Below are 22,876 nucleotides of genomic sequence, written 5' to 3' on the forward strand. Positions count from 1 at the left end.
GTGCTGGTACATTCTTCAAGCATATTTGAAAAACAGAAGAAACTATTGTCGAAAGACTACTGCATGTCGGAGTGGCGGTAGTTAAAACATTGCTGGTCGAAACATAACCAGTCAGAAAAACTCCAAACACATCTTTCTTGCTTAAAAAGGACTTCAGTAGGGTTATTTGTTCTTCTCTCAAAGAAAAACATAAGTCTAAGTCCTCCAGAGTCGCGGCCAAAGCCGCTGCAAAAGAAAGCTGTTTGCCAGCAGCAGCAGCAGTCATTCTTTGTTTTCAAGTAGGAACCGTCGCAGCTCTGTCGTCATCATGTTAAGCCCGCCCCACAGACGCTACACACGATGTGATTGGCCTGACCAAATTTTGGTTTTTGGAGCTGTTAAGTGTATTGTGAGTGCCTAGACTAAACCCTGGCAGCAAATACATTTTGCGGCCGCTAGGGTGCGTCTAGATTTCTAGGCTACATTTTTATTGGAATTTTAATATTTCACCTTCATTTCCTTTAAAAAATCTATTTTCTACTAGGTACACAAAATACTTCCTCTCAGGACCTTTTGGACAAAAATGTCCCCATTGAAACCCATTAAAACTGCAATTTTTAATCCCTGTGCCATTCAACTATAAAATGATGCAATCTTTGTTAACAGGCTTTCATTCTGTTGGCAAGGCTTCAAAATTTAAATTTTTACAATTTTTTACCAGATGGTGCCATTTTTTTAGGTTTGGCATATACAGCAAATTATCGCTTTATTGTTGTTTTCTGCTTATGCATATTATAGAGCCAATTAGATATGAAGCTATAATTGTGTGGGTGTGTTGGTATGGATGTCAGAGTGTGGTTTGTATGTGTGTACTGAAAATTTTATGTGTGTGTGTGTGTGTGTGTGTGTGTGAGTGTACCTGGTAATTATCACATTGTGGTGACCAATTGTCCCCACAAAGATAGGAATACCAGTATTTTTGTGACCTTGTGGCGACATTTTGAGGTCCCCATGAGAAAACAAGCTTATAAATCAAACAGAATGATGTTTCTTGAAGGGTTTCTGTGATGGTTGGGGTTAGAGAATGGGGTAGGTAAGAGGAATAGAATATACAGTTTGTATGGTATAAAATGCATTACGTCTATGAAATGTCCCCACAAAACATGGAGCAGTGGCATTGTGTAAACAAACCAGCATTTAAAGGGTTAAAATTCTGAAAATTACCGTAAAACTTCAAATAATGGCCGAGTCCCAAATAGACGCCTGTCTCTTTTAGACGCCTGGTGTGACGACAGGTTTGGGTAAATAAACGCCTGTGTTATGATCCTGTTCTGTGTTTCCCCTGTGTTGACTCTTATTTTGAAGTCCTGTCCATGTCTACCATATCTGTAGTCCTTTGTAGTTCTTTTGTTCATTGGTCTTTGTGTTGATTGTTTCCCAGGTGTGTCTTGTTATCTTGTACCCATGTGTATATAATCCCAGTGTCTCAGTTGTCTGGGGTCGGTCGTTAAATATGTTTGCTTTGTTCCTGGTCTTGTATCCTTGTCCTTAGTTTGGATTATGTTTGCCTGTTGTTTTATTTTGAGTTAAATAAACACTGCACTTGGATCCTCAATCTCTGTCTGCTTACTACTGTTGGACTTTAAGGCGTCCATTGCATGTTCATAATTTAGAGGAAAGGCACAAGATACAAATATCTAAGTTCAAATATTTATTGATCAGATATGAAAAAGTTTAACAGCGCGCTGGACCTTCTCATGACCACATCTGGTAAGCGAAGACACCCAGCCTCTTTTTTGACAATTATTTATATAATATGTGACGTCGATCTTTCTTCAGAAGATCTCCACCCACAAAGGCCGTTCCCCTCGTCCATCTGACTCCATCACCACACCCAATTTCAAAGATGGACACACATAGACAAAGAAAAACAAACTGTTCTCCTCTCATCCCTGGGAGCCCTGCAGTTCCTCTCTAGTACTCCTCCACTCCACATAGCATGTTATAATGCTTTCTTAAAAACAAATCATTAATAAAACATTCATTTATAAAAAACATAAGCTGTAAGATGAAAGTGATTATTATGCAAAACATATTTCACTATCATGACATCATTTCATTATTCGTAAAATTGGTTATATGAATAAGGCACACATTAACTTCTTTAGATAGATAAACACATATTAAATCTTTTACTGCAATACTACTTCTAAGGAAACACTTTAATCATTATTTAAAACCATCTGTTAGGAAAGAAAACACACACACAGGTGCTCCCTGCTAACACTGTAACATTTGCTGAGTTATGCAGCTGTTTGCCAGTAACTTGCTGTAGATTTAAAAGATTGTTATTTACTGGCAACAGTTTTTTCAAAGATAAATTAACATTAAACATTTCTTTAGATTTTGGTGCTTTGAATGCTTTGCATGATGCTGTTATTTTGTGGTTTTATTCTGTAAAGATGTTAATGTTTATTTATCTTTGAAAAAATTGTTTTACAGATACAAATAAGGTGCTTCTTTTTCATGAGTCCAACATCTAGCCATGTAAGAAAACACAACAAAGTGTCAAGTACCAAAAGCCGTCCATGTTAAATCTACATTTCAAGTATTTAAGTATATTATACACAATTGTCCCATATTTTTTCTTTGTGAAGTTGGAAACCCTAGCTACCACTTATCACAAATGTATTGCAAATAGATTAAATTTCAAATAAAATAAATTGCATTCAAATAAATTGTCATTTGGAAAAAAAGTACTTCTTTTATTTATCACACTTAGATATCTCATCGTACGAATACAAGTGCAAACACAGATGTCTCACTGTACGAATACAAGTGCAAACACAGATATCTCATCGTACGAATACAAGTGCAAACAAAGATCTCATTGCACAAATATAAGTGCAAACACAGAACTAATTGTACTTATACAAGTACAAAAACTTCTCTTAGAAAACACATTGTACAAATAAAAGTGCAAAAAAAAATTATTCGTACAATGAGATTTCTACATTTTTGGACTTTTATTTGTACGATGAGTTTTCTAAGAAAAGTTCTTGTACTTGTATTCGTACGATGAGATTTTGAAGTACAAAAACTTCTCTTAGAAAACTGCAAAAACTTAGAAATCTCATCGTACGAATACAAGTGCAAACATAGATCTCATCGTATGAATATAAGTCCAAACACAGATATCTCATCATACGAATAAGTGTGCAAAATCTTCTCTTAGAAATCTCATCGTACGAATACAAGTACAAAAACTTCTCTTAGAAAACTCAACGTACGAATAACAGTGCAAACACAGATATCTCATCGTACAAATAAGTGTGCAAAAACTTCTCTTAGAAATCTCATCGTACGAATACAAGTCCAAACACAGATATCTCATCGTACGAATAAGTGTGCAAAAACTTCTTAGAAAACTCATCGTACAAATAAAAGTGCAAAAATGTAGAAATCTCATCATACGAATACAAGTACAAAAACTTCTCTTAGAAAACTCAACGTACGAATAAAAGTGCAATCACAGATATCTCATCGTACGAATGCAAGTGCAAACACAGATCTCATCGCACGAATATAAGTGCAAACACAGAACTAATTGTACGAATGCAAGTACAAAAACTTTTCTTTATACGTTGAGTTTTTTAAGAAAAGTTCTTGTACTTGTATTCGTACGATGAGATTTCGAAGTACAAAAACTTCTCTTAGAAAACTGCAAAAACTTAGAAATCTCATCGTACGAATACAAGTGCAAACATAGATCTCATCGTATGAATATAAGTCCAAACACAGATATCTCATCGTACGAATAAGTGTGCAAAAACTTCTCTTAGAAATCTCATCATACGAATACAAGTACAAAAACTTTTCTTAGAAAACTCAACGTACGAATAAAAGTGCAAACACAGATATCTCATCATACGAATAAGTGTGCAAAAACTTCTCTTAGAAATCTCATCGTACGAATACAAGTACAAAAACTTTTCTTAGAAAACTCAACGTACGAATAAAAGTGCAAACACAGATATCTCATCGTACGAATAAGTGTGCAAAAACTTCTTTTAGAAAACTCATCGTACAAATAAAAGTGCAAAAATTTAGAAATCTCATCGTACGAATACAAGTACAAAAACTTCTCTTAGAAAACTCAACGTACGAATAAAAGTGCAATCACAGATATCTCATCGTACGAATGCAAGTGCAAACACAGATCTCATCGCACGAATATAAGTGCAAACACAGAACTAATTGTACGAATGCAAGTACAAAAACTTTTCTTGGAACTTAAAAGTGCTTGATTTCCCTGAAAAAAAAAGGAATAATCTGACCTGAGACATTACATTTTCTTTCTTTTCTCACACTCTCTCCTGAATGCTGTTATTCGGTTCTTGACATAAAACTTCACTGATTTCCAGGTTCTGTTTTTAAGCAATTCCGGCGCTGACCTGATGCAGTCTTCACACTGTCTTATCCCTGGTAACCTGCCAGATGTGATGCAGTCTAAAAGTTTGTTTTCAACTGCCTTCACCTCCTCTTCTGTCCACTTTCTTTTGGGGCATTTTGACAAACCTAAAAATGAAAATAATTTTACATCAACTTTCAAGAAAGATAATAATTTTACCTCAACTTATAAGAAAGACAATCTTTTGCTTTACTTTAAAAAAACTGAATGTAGAGTACAGTACAGGGGTAATGTACACTAGGACATCGGCAGTCAATACCAAGTAGGGGAGTACCAGACGTTACTATTGAGCAAGGCTTTGAACCGGTTCACAGAACGAAAACGAAAACAAGAAACTTTTAATGTATTGCAAGGAACAGAAACGAAACCAGAAACTTTAAAAATATATATGTTCCGGAACAGAAACGTTTATTGAAAATAGTGGTAACCGGTTAATAACGTAATTTTTTCCGTTCTTTGACAAGATTTCTGTGTAATGACTTGTGGAAGTTCACTTCCGGTCGTTGCCGACTCAGAGAATTGAGAAGCTTGCCACCAGCAAGTACAGTGTTTCTCTCTCGTTGTGTTCAGCGCCTCAGCAGCACACGCTCCTCCCCTGTTGCATGCAGCGCGCCTCTCTCACATAACAGTGAAAAGTATTTTAACTCCGCGTTCCTCCCGCGTGTACTTTCTTTTTTGCATAAACTTCAACGTTCACAGATATTACTGACAGAGAAGATGGCTGATCGAGTTCATCATGAGTGACTTAACAAAAGGTTAGCATTACCACACATACCCATTCTGGTGTGAGTCTGTGTCCAAGATCTCTTCCTACCTATGATGCATATGCACGTGTTCTGTAGTAACAGCAACCGTGTATTCTCTCATATTTCTGTATTTGCATACAATAAAACTACCAATCGTATTTAAAATAAAAAAGCGCTCAAAACGCAACAACACCGATGAGAAGAGCAACATCAGTACAGCCTCAATGTAAATGTATGATGATTTTGCGCGTTTTTAGCAGCAGTTAAAGAGCTGATTTGATTAAACAAGTAGTTACTGGGTCGTGGGACGTTACTAGGTTGTGTTAAGTCACTATTTCATAGACAACAGAACAAATAATCTCTAAAAATAGCATCCAGTTGTGTTAAATGCAATATAATGTGACAGATCACATGGTAAAACACGACGCAATGACGCCACATATATGCTAATCGGCGTGTGACGTCATCACCACCACAGTCTCTAAAAATCCTGTGGGAAACACTAAAGTAGCATAATCAAGCCCAAGTCTCTAATGCTCAATCATAAGAGGTAAATATTGTAGGCTACCAAGTCTCTCAAGATGTTTGTTTTAAAACTAATTAGTGGTGTAACGGATCCATTCCATACAGATCACGACCCACAGTTCAGCTTGCATGTGATTCGCGGATTAATACACAAATTTAAATAGGGTGAAAGTTGATGATTTGCCTATGCCCTTCAAAGATCAGATCTCTTGATGTATAAACTTGAGAGGGAGTTGCTCTACTGTATCTCATACTGTAGTCCAGTGTTTCCCAATCCTGGTCCTCGAGGCACAGAAAGTTTTAGATGTCTCCTTATTTAAAACACCTGATTCAACTTATCAACCTCCTTAAAAAATGGTAAACATGTCTCCCTAACGAGCTGATGAGTTAAATCAGGTATGTTAAATAAGGAAACATCTAAAACTTTCTGGCAGGGGGGCCTCGAGGACCAGGATTGGGAACCACTGCGTGTAGTCCATTAAAATAAGTGGCGAATATAGCACTGAAAAACAACTTAATTTTCACTTCATGTGGAGCGACAGTTTATGCTCCATCTTCTTCCCAAAGCGACATTTGGCATTCGTCCTCCATCTATGTGTGTGTGCGTGTTTAAGTGCACTCAACGAATGTAGGCATGTCAGAATTACAGTTATGCCGCTTACATAATGTAGCCTTTTTTAATGTTTGATGACAAGATAGAGACTTAAGGAAAATTATGTAGACTAATAATTTAAATTAAATGTCCTTAATGATCAGCCTACTTATTTAGTCCCACAGCTGACATGGAACGTTATTAACCGGTTCGGGAACTTAATTTTTTTGTTCTAACCGGTTCAGGAACGCCAACTTTAGGGTTGAACCGAAAATCGGAAACGTTAAAATACTGTTTGTGTTCGGAACTAACCAATTGGGAAAAAATTCTGGTTCAAAGCCCTGCTATTGAGGCCTATGAGATTACATTTTTAGTTCTCATTTGTGTGGATAACCAATCACAACAGACTGGGCCATCTTCATTTACAGAGTCCTTTGAAAAATATTGAACAATGTGGTGATATACAATGCATGAGAAAAGTGTTTTTTGACTTTGGATGCATGTAAACCTCTAAAACAAAATTAGGAGCCTTTCAAATACAATAATAGGGGCATTAACTTTAATTAGGCAAGTCAGCAATTAGCAGTGCAGTGCAGTCCTGACTGTTTACCTGAGTTTGAAGTCGTCGCTCTCTCCTTTGCCGACTTGCGGGCAAATGAATTTTCTTCTGAAAGAGAAAACAAACACTTTAAAATTAAGCCGTACTGTAACCAAAAGCTTCAATAATGATGATTTCAGGCAAGTTCATTTCCAGAGCACAGGTTTGACTTTACCTGTAGATGTTGAAGGGGACTGACATTGCTTCTCTTGCTGTGGCATTTCCCTCAAAGACTTGGTGCCAACTGAAGATTCCGCTGAAGGACACAAAAAAGATTTTGACTATTGTAAAAAGTAAACAATTAAATACAGGTTGTACTAGCCAAGACCATTTAGGGATGGACGATTTGACCTAAAATCAAAACCTCGGTTAATTTAACATTGACATAGATTACGATTAATTAACTATTATTTTGCCTCATAGTTCACTGAGAAGGTTTGAACTGTAAATATGCTCAGATAGTAAAGGTGGGATAAATTTTTCTATTGAAGGGGAATATTTTTTATTTGAAAAGAATTTTGAGAAAAGAACAAAGTATTAGTTGTTAAGGTTATTTATTGAATTTATTGAAGATTATTGTGTTATATTATTCATATAATTTTTTTATTGCTTATTTGTTGCACTGTTTTATACAGTTATATTCTAAAACTAAAATAACCTTTCAGTTTACAGTGTTAGATTTGTGGCTTGTTTTCTCTCAGGAAAAATAAATAATATTAATGTCTTTCAGATAATAAAAATACTGTAATAAAAGTTCACTGTATGTATTTGTTCATGTTTTATACAGGAATAAGTCTAAAGCACACCATAAATTAATTATATCAATTCATACAGGGCTAGTAGTATGTATAGCTGTATATTATACTGATATGCACACCTAGGTATCGGATCAGTACTCTGTATCGGTCGATGCCCTGAGCCCACATATCTGGAAGAGAAAAATAGTATCGGAACATCCCTAAAGTAAAATCTAACAATGGCCTACTAAGAAAGACCAAAGCAAGGGCACTGTCGTAGTCAAGCAGAGAGATAACCATGGGAAGTTCCAATGGCTGTGGCCTGAGTTGGCTGGTATATTGACGTGGTCAGAGAAGGACAACTGGTCAGTCAGTCATGACACCCAGGTTTCTTGCAACAGATTTGAATTCAGGTCACCATTCTGAGAGAGGAATTCATAGACCAGATACGCAGTTGATGGGGAAGAAAAGTTGTCCCAGAGTAGCTTTAAGAACTGCTTACTAATGGGTGTCACTTTTTTCAGTCAAGAAAGAAGCAAACAGATCAACTGAGAGGTCAGTGGTTTTGGTACATCATTGTAGAAAGCCATTTTTTCAGCACTAATGCTGGATGAGAAGCAAGGTAGGAGTGAAGGGTTTAAGTTTTCTGACATGTTCTCTCTGCAGCTCCAAGATCAGTATGCAACTTTAAGATTATATTATTCATTCATGGGTGAGGTTGGTTTGAGGGAGCAGGTTTGGTGGAGAGAGGACACAGCCTGTCCAGACATAAGCTTAGTGTAGGGCAGAGAGATTGTGTGGCATCATTAACCTTTAGTGAGGAAAATGTTCAATAGGTAGAGTGGAGGTGACCAGTGAAAAGTGGGTGGAAGGCAGGTTGCAGTAGAAAAACCAGTAGTGAAGGAACAGAGGACTGTTCCAGGAGGCACACAATGAACTGAATGAAACCATGTTCAGAGGCGTAACCATCAGTGACCATTAGGCATTCTAGGGGCACAGCTTGAGTGAGAATGAGATCAAGTTCCTTACCTGCTTTGTAACGGCTGCAAACCTGTTTTAGGTCAAATGAGCATATCAGGGACAGCCACAGAGATTTTTATAATACAAGAGCAAAATCTAAATCTTTATTCTTAAACCCAACCAAAGCAAACACATAATAGGTTACCTGTTAATGCAGGAATTTACATAAAATCACAGAGGACCATACCTATAGATGTTGAAGAGGACCGACGTCGTTTTTTTGGCTGTGGCATCTCACCCTCACTTTCTTCATCCTCAGTTTCAGAAACATCAGTTTCAGAAACATCAGTCTCTACATTCACTTTCTCTGCAAAAAATTATACAAAAACATTTGTTTTAATGCACCGTATAAAGTTGCACAAAGAGATGTTACTGAACAATACAGAAATTTTGCTCTTGTACATATGTGTTATTACCATTAGGATCAAGGTTAATTTCATCAAGGTTTTTCCCCTTGAATTCTGATACCCTTCCCTGTTCAAGGGCCATCAGCACCTTGCTGATCTTTGCTAGTTGTAACGTCCCTTCAGGCAGTCGGTAAAAGTTTCTATGAACTCTTATATCATGTCCCATAAAATCTGCCAATTGGTCCATATCAGTATCTCTCAGATTAAGCACTGTAGAAAGTGTTGCAATGTGTTTCCGCAGCTTTGTGGTTTTTAGAGTCTTTGGATGTTCAGCTCCACACTGGTAGGCAACCTTCCTGATGCAATCCGTGCCTTTGTAGTATGATGTCTCAGTCATGGGTTTTGCGAAAAAAAAAAGATTTTCATCATGTACACCACATGCTTGACGATTCTTTACAAGTAGCTCCATGGAGTCCAGCATACTTGGGGTCAGGAGTATTGGCACCTTTCTGTCTCGCTTGCCTCTAATTTCAACACGTTGGAAATGCTGACAGAGCTTCTGCTCAACTTTAGATAAAGCAACCGCGACATCAGAATGCAAAACAGATGTGTTTCGGAGAAGATATGAATTCAACTTCATTTTCGAAACTTCTCCTGCTCTCCTGCGATTAAACACCATTACATCACACAGAGTCACTTGAGCAAGATTTGACCAGTTCTTTTGACTTTTCTCAAGTTTTAGCTTTTCTTGGTACAGTTTAGTTTGCTTGCTGAGATGGATGTGCATTTTCTTAACATCCTCAGTAAAAGGAAGAAGCTCTGGAGTGTTCCATTTTGCTTCATTAAGTGTCTTCAAGGCTGAGGCTGACACCAATTCATTCCATTTTGTGGTATACATTTTCTTAAACATTTTTACCTTTTGGACAATGTTTTCATCTCCTGCAATCATTGCTTCACATTCTGCAATATCTGCCATTTTTTTTAGGTTGTGCCCCAGTTTTAACGCCAAAGACGGAATTGCAAAGACCTCATCTTCTTCTCGGTATCCCGCTGTATCTTTAACGGCCTTAATAACATCATAGAAGTTTTGGGGTATGAAAAAGTCTTTAATACTCTGCAGTTTTCCAACTTTTCTAGCAGATACCAACAGCCTTCCAGCCTCACGCATTTTAGTTCTGATGTATTCATGCTTGGTTTTGTCGTTCCCCATTTTGTTGCACAAGTGTTCTCCAAACTTGATGATGCATGCATCACTTTTAACCACGTGCGTTACTTCATCTTGCTTCATGTCACTGATCAGTTTCCATAATTTTTTTGTTACTCCTTCAGGAACAGGCTCTGCATAAGCACAGAGTGCTTGAACTCTGGATCTACCTGGTTTTGTGACCTGGCACTTCTTGGCCAGGTTACACCTTGACATATGCCTCCAAAGTGCTTTTCGCCTGAACAGCCCTTGGCAGTTCAAACAGTGCAAGTAGTCCTTAAAATTCACGTTTTTAGCAGTGGAATGTTGACGTGGCACCAACACTCCTTTGCCAGCTTTTAGAACATTTGTGTTGTGTACACGGTTCCCTTTATTCCTCAAAAGATCCAAATTAATCTTCCTTTCTTTAGACCCCTTTGGATAAGAAAGAGCTTTTGCTACATCGACCTCATTTTTATGAACTTGGGCCAAGTGTCTTGCCATTTTGCAGAATGGTTTGTAACAATAAAAGCAATAATGCTTTTTGTTGTACATTCTTTGGCCATATGCAGTCTTTTTCAGTTTCATTACAGAAACCTCACTACTGCAGTCATTATCTGAATGAGTCATTGTCTCCTTAACTTCAAGTGGGGAACATTCCTTGTCTGCATTCATGGAAGATGAGGAAGAATCAACATTGTCACCTAATGACACATTGGTAGATGAGGGACTGGACAAAGGCTGTGGAATGCTGTCTTCAGATTCTTCAGAACTGCTCTCCGATTCAGGCACATACTCGTCTTCACTGTTGTCAATGCTGCTAATTGAGTCATCTGAAGTGGAACTGATCCCTAATGATTTCTTGGTAAGCTGTAAATAAATAACATAGTTTAAGTTTAAAATAATTAAACTGGATCTCTGTATGTAGAGTCCATTGTGAGTTCAGAGTTTATTTATATAATTCAAATAAAAGCAGACTATAAAATTTACAATAAAACAGTTTGTACCTTCATTTTTTTTACAAACCTAGGGCCCCATACAATGCAGTGCTAGTGTTTTTTGCTGGTTTCAGACAAAGTTATCATTTTCACGTCCAGCGCCACAGTGTTTAAATAGAACAATAGAAATCTCTTGCGCTCATGGTTGTGCTGGTCTGAAAACGAGGTGTGTTCAGGCACATTGTTGGTGCATTGTTATTTTGATAAAACTAAAATAGGCTACACCATTGACCAACTAAAACCTGGTCTAAAGTCAATGGCTCAATATTGACTTTGTTATTTAACGAGTGGGTTAGTAATATTCATAAACGAGACGAAAACGCTGATTTTCTTTTCCTGTGTCGCACGGCGGCACTTTGGTAACACTTAGCTTAGCTCAGTTCATTCAATGGTACCAAACAGAGATGAAGTAAGAAATGACCAAACACATCAACGTTTTCCCTATTTAAAACGAGGAGTTATACAACCTTCAAGTGCTTCGACTTGGCGCAGTAAAACTCTCCCTCTCCTTATGAAAGGGAGAAGAGGAGCAAATTTTTCAGGCGTGACTTTTTACTGCGCCAAGTCGATGTACTCCCAAAAAGGCTATTCCGCCATACGTTATAGTTATCCTTTTTAACCCGCTTAAAAAAGCACAAGGTTTTGTTTTGTGCCACCATACTAGGTTGTATAACTACTCGTCTTAAGTAGGAAAAACGTAGATGTGTTTGGTCATTTCTAACTTCATCTCTGTTTGGTACCAATGAATGGAATGAACTGGGCTAAGCTAAATGCTATCAAAGTGTCACCGCGCGCAACAGCAATTAAGTGCATGCACTAAGATGATAGAGGGATGTATCAACTCTTCTTAGTTAAGGTAATAACATAGTTTAATATGACAAAAAGATGGAGTATCCCTTTAATGATAAATATGTGTGTGAAACCTAGAAATGCAATTATGCCAAAGCCACAAGTCTAAAGTTGTTATGTTTCATGTTTGAGGTCATTCTTGCAAGTGTTTTCGGAAGAATAGTGCCTTTTCTAAGTGCCAGTCAGCCCAAACATAGAAGTCTTTTGTTTACATGCATACACGTTCGTTCTTATTATTTATCCTTATGTAAGCATATAAAATGCAGTTTCCACACCAGGAAATAAAATGTCACACAAAGATCTTTGGATTCGTTATCTAATTGGCTATGGGTTCTGTCTATCAATATTTTCCATGAAGTCATTGGAGGAACAAGCAAGTCAGATGACATCACAATATTTGACAGCGCTGTTTGGATATTATGTATTATACTCCCACCTACTTTGTAAAACAAAGTTTGAACGCAGGTTTGAACGCGAGTGTAATCTTATATACAGTGTTACGGTGTTAACAGTCCTCAGATTGGATATTATATTCTATTACAAGACGTTCATGCGAAATCTGATGTAAACAATAGACAATAAACCTATATTTCACAAATTATACGCATTTGTGGACAAAAATGGTAATTGGATGTAGTCTATAAGATGGTTTTAAAGAGTTATTCACACATCTGAAACAGACTGGATTCAATTTGCGATCGTTATACCAACACAAAGGTAAGAAGTCCCGTTTATATTTTGCATGTTGTCATCTGGACTTCTGACACAAAATACTACATTTATGATGCTAGAGCATCTGTATCTCAAAACAGAGACCATACACTGATGCTAAACCCGTAGACCTTTTAAACGATGTATAGTAATGTTAATATTATTAATGTTTGTAGACAGTAGGCTATATAGATATTTTTAGCAGCATTAAAAAAAACTGACATCATCCCGCCCCCGAGCTAGTGCGCGTCGAGAGGTTAAGGGAATGGGAGATGAGACTCTCATTGGTTTATTGAACATTACGCCCAAAACACACCCATTACTCATTAAGGGAATAGGAACAATCCTTTTAGACTGTGTGCCAGGCGTATAACCATTTTTTCCCATTGTTAAACTAGCAAAAGTGGATTCCGACACGCCTTAAGTGCACTTGTGCCATGCCCTTTAGACCATGTGTTTAGATAGTTAAAATAGAGCCCTATAGTTATAAACACGAGGCTCGTCTGGAAGGAAAATGGGAAGGAGTTCCTCTTTAACATTGCGCACAAGCAGATCAGTTTACTCACTAGAAAAGCATTTACGAACACTTGAAGGTGTATGGTGGGCGGAGCTAAAGAGTTATGAGTATGCGCAGCATTTGGAAACTAATCTTACACTGTGACGTCGATGGAAACAAACTTAAAAACTATTTTTTAAATAACCATGGCTTACAGTCAGATGCAGCCTTACATATTTGATCCAGAATCGGATACCGATTCAGTAATTGATCAACAGGAACAACAGCAGCAACAATGACAGCAGGACGTCTCTATCTAATCGTTGTTTGTTTATCCGCTATTTTAAGCAACGTAAATCTCGATGTGTTTGCATCCACTGTTGTCTCAACAAAGGGAAAACTAAATAATGTTTTCTTCTCCTTACATCCAAAGACACACTTCTTTTGTCGAACTATCTTGATAAAACAAAGTTGTTGCGTGCTGTGCAGTGATACCGGTGACTTCTACTTGACTGACCAATACTACTGCACATTACATAATAAATGTGTTACATTTATTATTTGTTGAGGAATTATATATAAAAATGTATTAGACTTTTTGACTAATCAATAGTTGCAGCTCTGAATACAACAGATACTGTAGACTAAATGTAGACTTAAGATAAAATGATCAGCACACACGAGTGTGGGAAACTTACGAATACACTGTCAGTCCTCTTTAGGTCTGGGACATCACAGGCTCCTGGTGATACAGAAGAACTGGGCAACTCTAGGATTTCTGTATCTGCATCACTGTCTGTGTCCTGGACAAAGAGATAAATATAATCAAATGTATTTTTATCCAGCAATGTTCCATCTCTGACTAAGTTTTCACCTAGCAAATCCTGGATAAGAGCAGTGTAGAAATTAACAACACCAACGTAACAAAGCTAATGTTTAAAATTTAGCACATATCAAGCAATGTTTTTATATATATATATATATATATATATATATATATATATATATATATATATATAAATTAAACTTAAAGTGATTGAGCTTACTGAATCCCATGCTACTGTCAAAGGGACTTTTCACACCTAGTCACTTCATGAGTTTTCTCTAGGGATGCTCCGATCAGGATTTTTGTCTCCTAAAAGTACTGAAAATATGAGCAACGGGTTGTAAAAATGCTCGCGCTACGTAAAAAATGTCTTTAATTGCAGCCGCATTCAGGATCCTTTTGATGACAAAAGTAAACAGAAAGATCGGTTTATGAGATCGGCAGATTTAGCGAGCACCGATCGAGTCATTTAATGCCATTATTGGCCGATACCGATCGGCGGCCGATCGATCGGAGCATCCCTAGTTTTCTCTGATCGGATAGCTATCTGATTTGTTAAAACTCTTCCATTTACATTTGGCCTCATAAATGTGTCTTGGCAAAATGGATAACAAGCTGATCTTCTACTAAAAAACGCAAAAACACTATTTATTACTCCTAATAAATAGATTGCGCTTTACAGAGCAGCAAAAGTTTTAATTCTTGGTTTAATATCGAGTTTGTTTAAAATGTAGAAACCTAAAGGCAACTGTTCAGATGTAAGAGCCACAAAAGCTGATATTAGTCACGTAAGGATATTTATACAGTATATGTAAAATGACTACAAAGAAAAATAAAATCCTGCACAAATAAATACACGTGGATGAGACAAAATCCACTCGGGCCTCAAAATCCTCTCCCAAATGTATCTCCTACAAATGAATGCAACATTATCATCTACATGATCCTCAAGGACATGACATCTTAAAGCCAATTTATACTTTTGCGTCGGGGTTACGCCGTAGGGTACGCCAGACGCTAGGCACGTAAGCAACGCCGTCATGAGCATTTATACTTCTGCGTTTGTGTTGCTCTGCAGTTACACCGCCGAAATGCGTAGGAGGAAACACAATGCATTCACGCCGACCAATCACAGATCTTGCGGTCCGCGTCGTTTCGACGTGTAGTTACATTTTTGAGGAGGTGCACGTCAGGTTCTGCGAAAACTACGGCGACAGGGTTCGCGTCTATGCGTATGTTACGGCGTACCTATAACGCGCACCTAACGCAAAAGTATAAATTGGCCTTTAGACATACACAGTCTTTGCACCGAAGTACATGAAATTGGCTATACAAGTCATTGCTATTTAATGTTTTAATTTTGAGGTTGACTTTTTTGTACTAAATATATAAAATATATTAAAATGACTTGCACTGGCAATTTCATTGTAAATTAAAAACAACAAAAAATTAACAGTACATTAATTGGGCACAGTTTTATGTACACTGAGTAAACTAACAAGATATACAAACTCCCCTACTGCTAAATTGGGGAAGGAGACCACAAGAAACTCTTGAGTACAAGTTACTTCTTCTGAAACAGGCTTACCCCGCTGTCTCTGGTTTAACAAACCTCCCGTTTTGAAACGGAAAACTCAAAGAGTTTCCCTCATTTCAGGGTTAACATACTTAGTTTTCACCACCTTTCTGAAACGGGCTCCCAGTCTTTTTATGATTGGATAGCTATCCAACCAGAGAAAACGCATGAATTGACCAGATGTTAATATCCTCATAAAGCCAAACCAAATTGATGTGTGTTTTATGGTGCATGTCGGCTATGTTGTCTCTGGCGACATTATGACAAATACTCACCGCAGATTTCTTTGTAGACAGTGACTTTTTGCCAAACGGCTTGGTAACATCTGAAGGTATTGAACTGTCCATATTTCCCTTTGAATCCAGCTGATCAGATTGACAGAAAGTGTCATAAATTATTGCCTTTTTAAACACACCTATTACCTTTGTATTTTTAAAACACACAAATTTACCAAGGATCGTTTTCTACACATCAATTTTAAGTCAAGTATGTCCTGCTGGAGGGGAGATGGGACCTGGTCATCTGGGTCCTGGTGAGGCATGATGGTGCCAACACTTGATGTTTCCATTGCCTGAAATAAGTTCATTTAATTTATAACTGCAGTCAAAAAAAAATTTTTCTTTCACTTTACTTTGCAGCCTCACTTGCTTTAAAAAGTGAATAGGGCATGCAATATGTGATTTTATATGAATATTAAAAGTGCCCATATTATGAAAAACTCACTTTTTCTGGGTTTTGGGGTGTTATTTTGTGTCTCTGGTGCTTCCACACACATACAAACTTGGAAAAAAATCCATCCATGCTGTTTTGAGTGAGATACAGGTTTCTGAATGTCCTCTGCCTTGAGTCTCAGATTGCACAAGTTCAAACTCAGCTCTGAAGTGACGTAACTAGCCGTTTCGTCAAATTCCGTTTACTAATAGTGCTTTGCCAAACTAAAAGTGTTTTGCCAAACTAAGCGTGACTGGGCCTTACTGACCTGGCTTTTCTGACAGGGCTAACGTACCCCCAAGTCTCTTCTTTACGGTCCGGACCTCCCGCTAGCTTCTAGCAATTAGCACGCGGTCCTCAAGCAGTATATATCCCCCGCCGGGGTCTAAATTTCTGTCATTTGCAAAAATAATGCGTTTGAAAATGTTTTATAACGGGAATATGTTAGCATTGTCCAGGGAAAACGAGTGTATTGTTGAGACTGATACATCATAATTTACTCTGGAATCATTATGTGTCATGAGTTTCTTCTCCTGTAATGTACTTTTTAGTGATACTTTTTTGCTTGATTTGTCTGTTGGCAACATAAACCGTTAATATTAATATATAAAAATAATAACACAGTATTGTACTGCTCACAATATCACTGAGCACGCACACATGACCTTAGTAGTGGGGCGTGATCAAAGGAGCAGCAGCTCATAAATATGTAATGACCACCTCAAAACGGCACAATCTGAACTGCCCTGAAACAGAGGCTACTAGAGATGGGTAACAATCTTTTCCTACAAGCTATTACAAGCAAACAACTTTTGAAACATGCTTTATGGAACTCATACACCTATATAACTTGTGGAAAAGCAGTCATAATATGGGCACTTTAATTTTCTGTCTTGGCAAATATGTAGGTTTTGTACATATGTTCACATAATCATAAAAACTAAATGTTTTACATAAACAAAACATGCAACGATTAAGGCTACTTCAATTTGCATGCATGAAAAAAAATCACCTTTTCTCTAGCTGATTGTCTCCTGGCACATTCACCATGATGCTTTCTCAGTCTTGTGATGCGACGTTCAAACCTGCTGATCCTTTTGTTGACTTTATTTGGGCTGTTTAAAATAAAATCAACATCTTTACACATGTACAGTTATGTACAATACAGTTACATCTACAAAACTCTTGTTTACATGTATGCACAGACCAACCGTGACCAACCATAAACATAACATTTTTGCCACTAAACTGCACTGCATGCATCACAATGTTATTATTATTATTTTCTACTTTGGCACATAACTGCTGGCTATTATTTTCAGCAGGGATATCAAAACAAAGGTGAGAAGTCCTGTTATTTAGCATGTTGTTATCCGCAATTCTGTCTCAAAATACTGTATTTATGATCCTATAACATCTGAATATCTCAACAGAGACCATTTACTGAAGCTAAACACTTAGACATTTTAAACAATGTATTTTTGCTAATATTATAAACGTTTGTAACGTAGTCTATATGGTAAACAGTGTAAAAACGGTGACGCAGACGAACTAACATTAGTCCACATCAAGAAGTTTTTAACTAAAATAACCATCTCTAGTTTAAAGTTTTCAATTATGAACAATAGACTCACACAACACTTGAAATATTTATGATTATTTTCCATGCGCTATGACATAATAGGCTTGTTCGACTTCCTACGGTGCCGCTAGAACTGACAGGCGGATGACCTTAAAGTGCCACGAGAGCGAGACGAAATTACACTTCGTATGATTTCTCAAATCGTTCTCGCGGTACTTTGACGTCATCCGGCTGTCGGTTCTTGCAGCGCCGCATGAAGTCGAACAAGCCTAATGTTGACAATCAGAACACACGTGACGTTCGGTTATTGATTTCAAACAAGCATATTATTAAGAGTTAACATAAATCAATTTCATATTTATGTGAAGACGATTTACATTCGTTAAACTATCATTCTATCTATCATTATAATGAGCACGCTTGCCAACACGCTTGCTAATTGCTAATTACCTAAAGCTTTAATTTAATCTGTTTAATTGATCTACCTCATCATATTACTACTATAAAATTTACCATGGTTTCGATAACATTTCTTACCTTTTTTTGTCCATGATGCTCCCATCAAAAAGAAATATTCCGGGGAGATGTTTCGTCTTTCCAAGTTCTGATCAAAATTAAACTAAAATGGAGGTCGCACCTGCGTGACTGCATGAGAGTGAATGGGGGAGGGGTGCTGTTGTCATCCCCTATTGGCTATCGCAGGGGGTGGGGTGGTTGTGATGGGGACTTGATATGTCAGGTGAACACACAGTTCAGGAAATTTCCATTAGGCTTATAAGCCCTTCTGATATTATCAGAGGTTTTGAAAAAAAAAAATGAAATATTGACTTATTTTTTAGATTTAATTACATTTTGCATCTTTATAAATCAAAATTAAAAATGAACAGATTAATGTAAAAAAGTCAATTTAAAGTTATCTTTTGTCTAATTGTTTCTCCCACACATTACTCTCAAACCATGATAATACTTTATTTTAAAACTGAAATGGGCATAGAGTGCTGCAGGGATGATGTATTTTTGCAGGCTATTTGAATGTGAACTAATCTTAAAATAAAGAAAATGCTTAATGCATCAAGACCATGATATTGAAAGACTAATCTGTAACATTATTAATAAAGCAGCCTTCTATATTGACAAACAGATCAGGCCTAATATGATGCATTGTGCTTAACACACTTAATGTGCCTTAATGCATTAAGACTGGCATTTAAAGATTCAGTATAGTCTAGCCTACACCTTGTTAATAAAGCATACTATACAGACATGCCTATGCAGGCATTTAAGCCTACATTAAGCCATGTAAAGCGTTTTAGAATGAAAACCAGATGGATAACAACACTTGACATATCACACCATGTCATTATTTATTTAACAAAAATAAACCAAGGGAAAAAAGACATGAGACAAGTTATGACACTGTTAAAAGATGAATTAAGAGTCTGACAGTAGTATTCAGGCTCTGCTAATCAAATGCCTGTGATTAAGGATTGCCAGGGGAAATCCTCTACTGGAAAAAAACTTGACAGCATGGCTAACGTTTGCAAAGCTGCATGTGAACAAACACCTCACAACAAATGCAACACATGCTTGTTCACCCTGCTGAAAAAAACAGAATCAAACCAGCATGGACCAGCATGGGAATTATGCTGGTCTATGCTGGTTTAGCTGGTGGTCACCAGCATACCAGCACCAAAACACAACATATGCTGGTATGCTAATGCTGGTTTAGCTGGTGCTAATGCTGGTTTAGCTGGTGCTAATGCTGGTGCTGGTTGGATGCTGGTTTAGCTGGTGTTCACTAGCAAACCAGCACCAAAACACAACATATGCTGGTCTTGCTGGTATGCTGTTTTTGTCAGCAGGGCAATAAACCCTTTTCCAGCTCACGTGATCAAATAGCCTGCGCGTGCATTTTGGCGACGAAAGTGGTATTGTTCCCCATTGGTTCTAACGTGTTAGCAACTCAGAAAGTTTATCAAAATGGTTTCCCAGCATCAAAATGTCTGGTTGTTGCGTTTGGTTGCACTAATATAATAACTAATATAGGCTACGTATATATGTATCTGGCCACTTTATATTTGGCCATCTGCTAACATCTTCTATCCACTCCACTATAGTATACGGATCAGGTAGCTGTGTTAAAAAAGTTGATAAGTCAATGTTTTAAAATAACTTTCTCTGTCTGTGTTGCTTCAGTGCTGATTCTTGCCATACTTCCGTTGCCAAAATGTGCGCGCATACGTTGCCACGTCATCATTGTGTACAAACAGTAAAAGGGTCTATAGGCACATGACCTGGGCACCTCACAGTGATTGAGTCGACCATGTGCTCTGCACATTTTGTATATCTCTTTTATTTGACAGACAGTTCAGTTCATGGAGATCTCTTCTAATTAGCTGATGATTTGAATCAGGTGTGTTTAATAAGGGAGACATAAAAAATGTGCAGAGCAGTGGGCTTCCAGGAATAACGTTAAGAACCACTGGTATGACCATTTTGCAAGATGTAAACAACACGGGGTCAGAAGCACTTTCTGTTTCAGTTTTTTAACACTACATAAACGTTGGGATAAAATACAACCAACAGAACATATAGAACTGAATTAAAAAAGTTAAAAATCATCTTTAAAATGTTTTTTATATGTGAAATAAAGAAAACAGTTACAAACTGAAACAGGAAGTGTTTCTGGACCAGTGTTGTTTACATCTTGGAAAATGGTCTATATTAAACCATCCTAGAGTCCAATGTGAGGACATCCATTTGACAGCTAAAGCTTAGCCACAACTGGGTCATGCAACAGGATAATGATACAAGCACAGAATCATATCTACAACAAAATGTCGGAAAAGAAAATAATAAAGTGGTTGCAACAGTCCAGTCATTGTCCAGACCTCATCCTGACTGAAATCATGTGCATAAACAAAAGCTCCACCAACCTCAATGAACTGGACATTGCAATGTTGTAAAGAAGAACCAAAACCTCCAAACAATGTGAGAGACTGATACAGTCATACAGAAAATTATTACTTAAAGGGATAGTTCAGCCAAAAATGAAAATTCTGTCATCATTTACTCACTCTCATGTTGTTATAAACCTGTATAAATGTGTTTGTTCTCATGAACACAAAGGAAGATTTTATGAGGAATGTTTGTAATCAAACTGTTTGTGAGCCTCGTTCATTTCTATAGTAGGACAAATAATACTATGGAAATGATTGGACTCACAAACAGTTTGATTACAAACATTCCTCATAATATCTTCCTTTGTGTTCATGAGAACAAACACATTTATACAGGTTTATAACAACATGAGAGTGATTAAATGATGACAGAATTTTCATTTTTGCCTGAACTATCTTTAAGCAGCTTAGAAGACGTTACCAGCATTAGCACCAGCTAAATCAGCACCAAACCAGCATTAGCATCAGCATTCCATGCTGGTCATACCAGCAAGACACAGCATATGTTGTGTTTTGGTACTAATTCCCATGCTGGTCCATGCTGGTTTGATCGTGGATTTTTCAGCAGGGTTTCCTTGCATATTCTTATTTATGTGACACCCAGTCGGGCCAGTGGTTCAGATTTTCTCTTGCCCTGCCAAAATTCTTACTGGCCCCAATAAAAAAATCTGTGTCACATATTTCAAAAGAATAATTCAAAAATAATTAATTGTATACATTTACAACAGACACGTTCCAACGAAAAAAAGGCTCCCAACTTTTCTGCTTTACCTGTAAACTGACAGCAAATTGTGCAAAATATTGCATTGTTTCTTTTGTCGGGTTTTACCCAAGTAGATGTCTGCTTCAAAGATGTTAAATAATATACATTGATGAAAATATATTTTAGTGACTGAGGGTGAAGTACTGGTTCGATCGGGCAAGTGACAATACTTTTTACTGTCCCGAACGCCTCTCATGCTTGCCCCGGGCCACCGGGCAGTCCTTTATGTTGAGCCCTGCCTTGTTTAACAACATCAAAGACAAAAAACCAGTGGCTTCTCTTCCGAGGGGCGCAAATTCAAAATATGTGTTCAGAATGTGTTACATGTGTTGCTTGTCATTCCGAAATATGTGTTCGTTTTGTCATGTGAACCTATGTGCATCATGCGTCTTGTCAAAATATGTCCCTTCTGCACATGCGTCGAGACGCTCACGTTCACACAATTCTCACAAGACACTAACTTAACCCCTGCTGAAAAAAACAGCATCAAACCAGCATGGACCAGCATGGGATTTATGCTGGTTTAGCTGGTGGTCACAGCATACCAGCACCAAAACACAACATATGCTGGTATGACCAGCATGGGATGCTGGTGCTAATGCTGGTTTAGCTGGTGCTAATGCTGGTAGTGATGCTGGTTTGATGCTGGTTTAGCTGGTGTTCACTAGCAAACCAGCACCAAAACACAACATATGCTGGTATGCTGGTTTTTTAGCAGGGACAGTAAACTTTGATTATATATTAAGCGAGTATCTGGCAAACGCGAGCGTCTCTTTTATCATAAACCCTTTAGACCCTTTTTTATAACTTCCGGTCTCTGTTTGTTTAATGGTCTGACTAGTGTTTAAACTGAACTCTGGAACAATTACCTCATGGAAAATTACAAATGTTTTAGTTTCCTAAAGATAAGGGGAGATGACCCTTATCATTGATCACCGCTATGTGAAGAGCATTTTGGCAGCCAATCTGTAATCAACCATGTTTTTATTTATGGTTACGTGTAGTAAAGATTTTTTTGGTGTATTGATTACTATAATCAAAACTATGCTATGGTTTAACTACAGTAACCATATATTTTCTTTTGTTTTTAAGTGTAGTAAAACCATGGTTACATTTCCTAAAGGACACATTATATACATTAATTTTAAACAGTAACATTAGCTCAATGTAGTTTTTGATACGCTTTAGCTCTGCTAAGGGTAATCT

General features: G+C 37.4%; 2 protein-coding genes across 2 annotated transcripts; both read right to left on the bottom strand.

Moving 5' to 3' along the window:
- Positions 1-4,286: 4,286 nt before the first annotated feature.
- On the bottom strand, positions 4,287-10,507 carry LOC135718174 (uncharacterized). The gene is made up of 5 exons (XM_065240445.2): positions 9,085-10,507; positions 8,856-8,975; positions 7,087-7,167; positions 6,924-6,980; positions 4,287-4,557 (listed from the first exon to the last, which is right to left on the bottom strand). The coding sequence occupies exons 1-5, from the start codon at positions 10,433-10,435 to the stop codon at positions 4,325-4,327; spliced, it is 1,842 nt and encodes a 613-aa protein (XP_065096517.1). The 5' UTR covers positions 10,436-10,507; the 3' UTR covers positions 4,287-4,324.
- LOC135718328 (uncharacterized) lies at positions 10,477-21,020 on the bottom strand. Its single transcript, XM_073816122.1, has 7 exons — positions 18,485-21,020; positions 17,378-17,480; positions 16,106-16,225; positions 15,930-16,019; positions 13,951-14,055; positions 10,542-11,068; positions 10,477-10,495 (listed from the first exon to the last, which is right to left on the bottom strand). The coding sequence occupies exons 1-7, from the start codon at positions 18,496-18,498 to the stop codon at positions 10,477-10,479; spliced, it is 978 nt and encodes a 325-aa protein (XP_073672223.1). The 5' UTR covers positions 18,499-21,020.
- Between the last annotated feature and the right edge of the window lie 1,856 nt (positions 21,021-22,876).

The sequence above is a fragment of the Paramisgurnus dabryanus genome, chromosome 10 (genome assembly GCF_030506205.2).
Source record: "Paramisgurnus dabryanus chromosome 10, PD_genome_1.1, whole genome shotgun sequence".
Taxonomy (NCBI): domain Eukaryota; kingdom Metazoa; phylum Chordata; class Actinopteri; order Cypriniformes; family Cobitidae; genus Paramisgurnus; species Paramisgurnus dabryanus.

What these genes read in the sequence shown, in the direction of transcription:
- LOC135718174 (XM_065240445.2), bottom strand. Translation starts at nt 10,435, where the DNA reads ATGTCAAGGTGTAACCTGGCCAAGAAGTGCCAGGTCACAAAACCAGGT. An exon ending in AATTAACCTTGATCCTAATG is followed by an intron (nt 8,976 to 9,084) that starts GTAATAACACAT and finishes AATTTTTTGCAG; the next exon opens with AGAAAGTGAATGTAGAGACT. An exon ending in AGCGACGACTTCAAACTCAG is followed by an intron (nt 4,558 to 6,923) that starts GTAAACAGTCAG and finishes TTTCATTTTTAG; the next exon opens with GTTTGTCAAAATGCCCCAAA.
- LOC135718328 (XM_073816122.1), bottom strand. An exon ending in GACAATCAGCTAGAGAAAAG is followed by an intron (nt 16,226 to 17,377) that starts GTGATTTTTTTT and finishes AACTTATTTCAG; the next exon opens with GCAATGGAAACATCAAGTGT. An exon ending in TGTGTAGAAAACGATCCTTG is followed by an intron (nt 16,020 to 16,105) that starts GTAAATTTGTGT and finishes CAATCTGATCAG; the next exon opens with CTGGATTCAAAGGGAAATAT.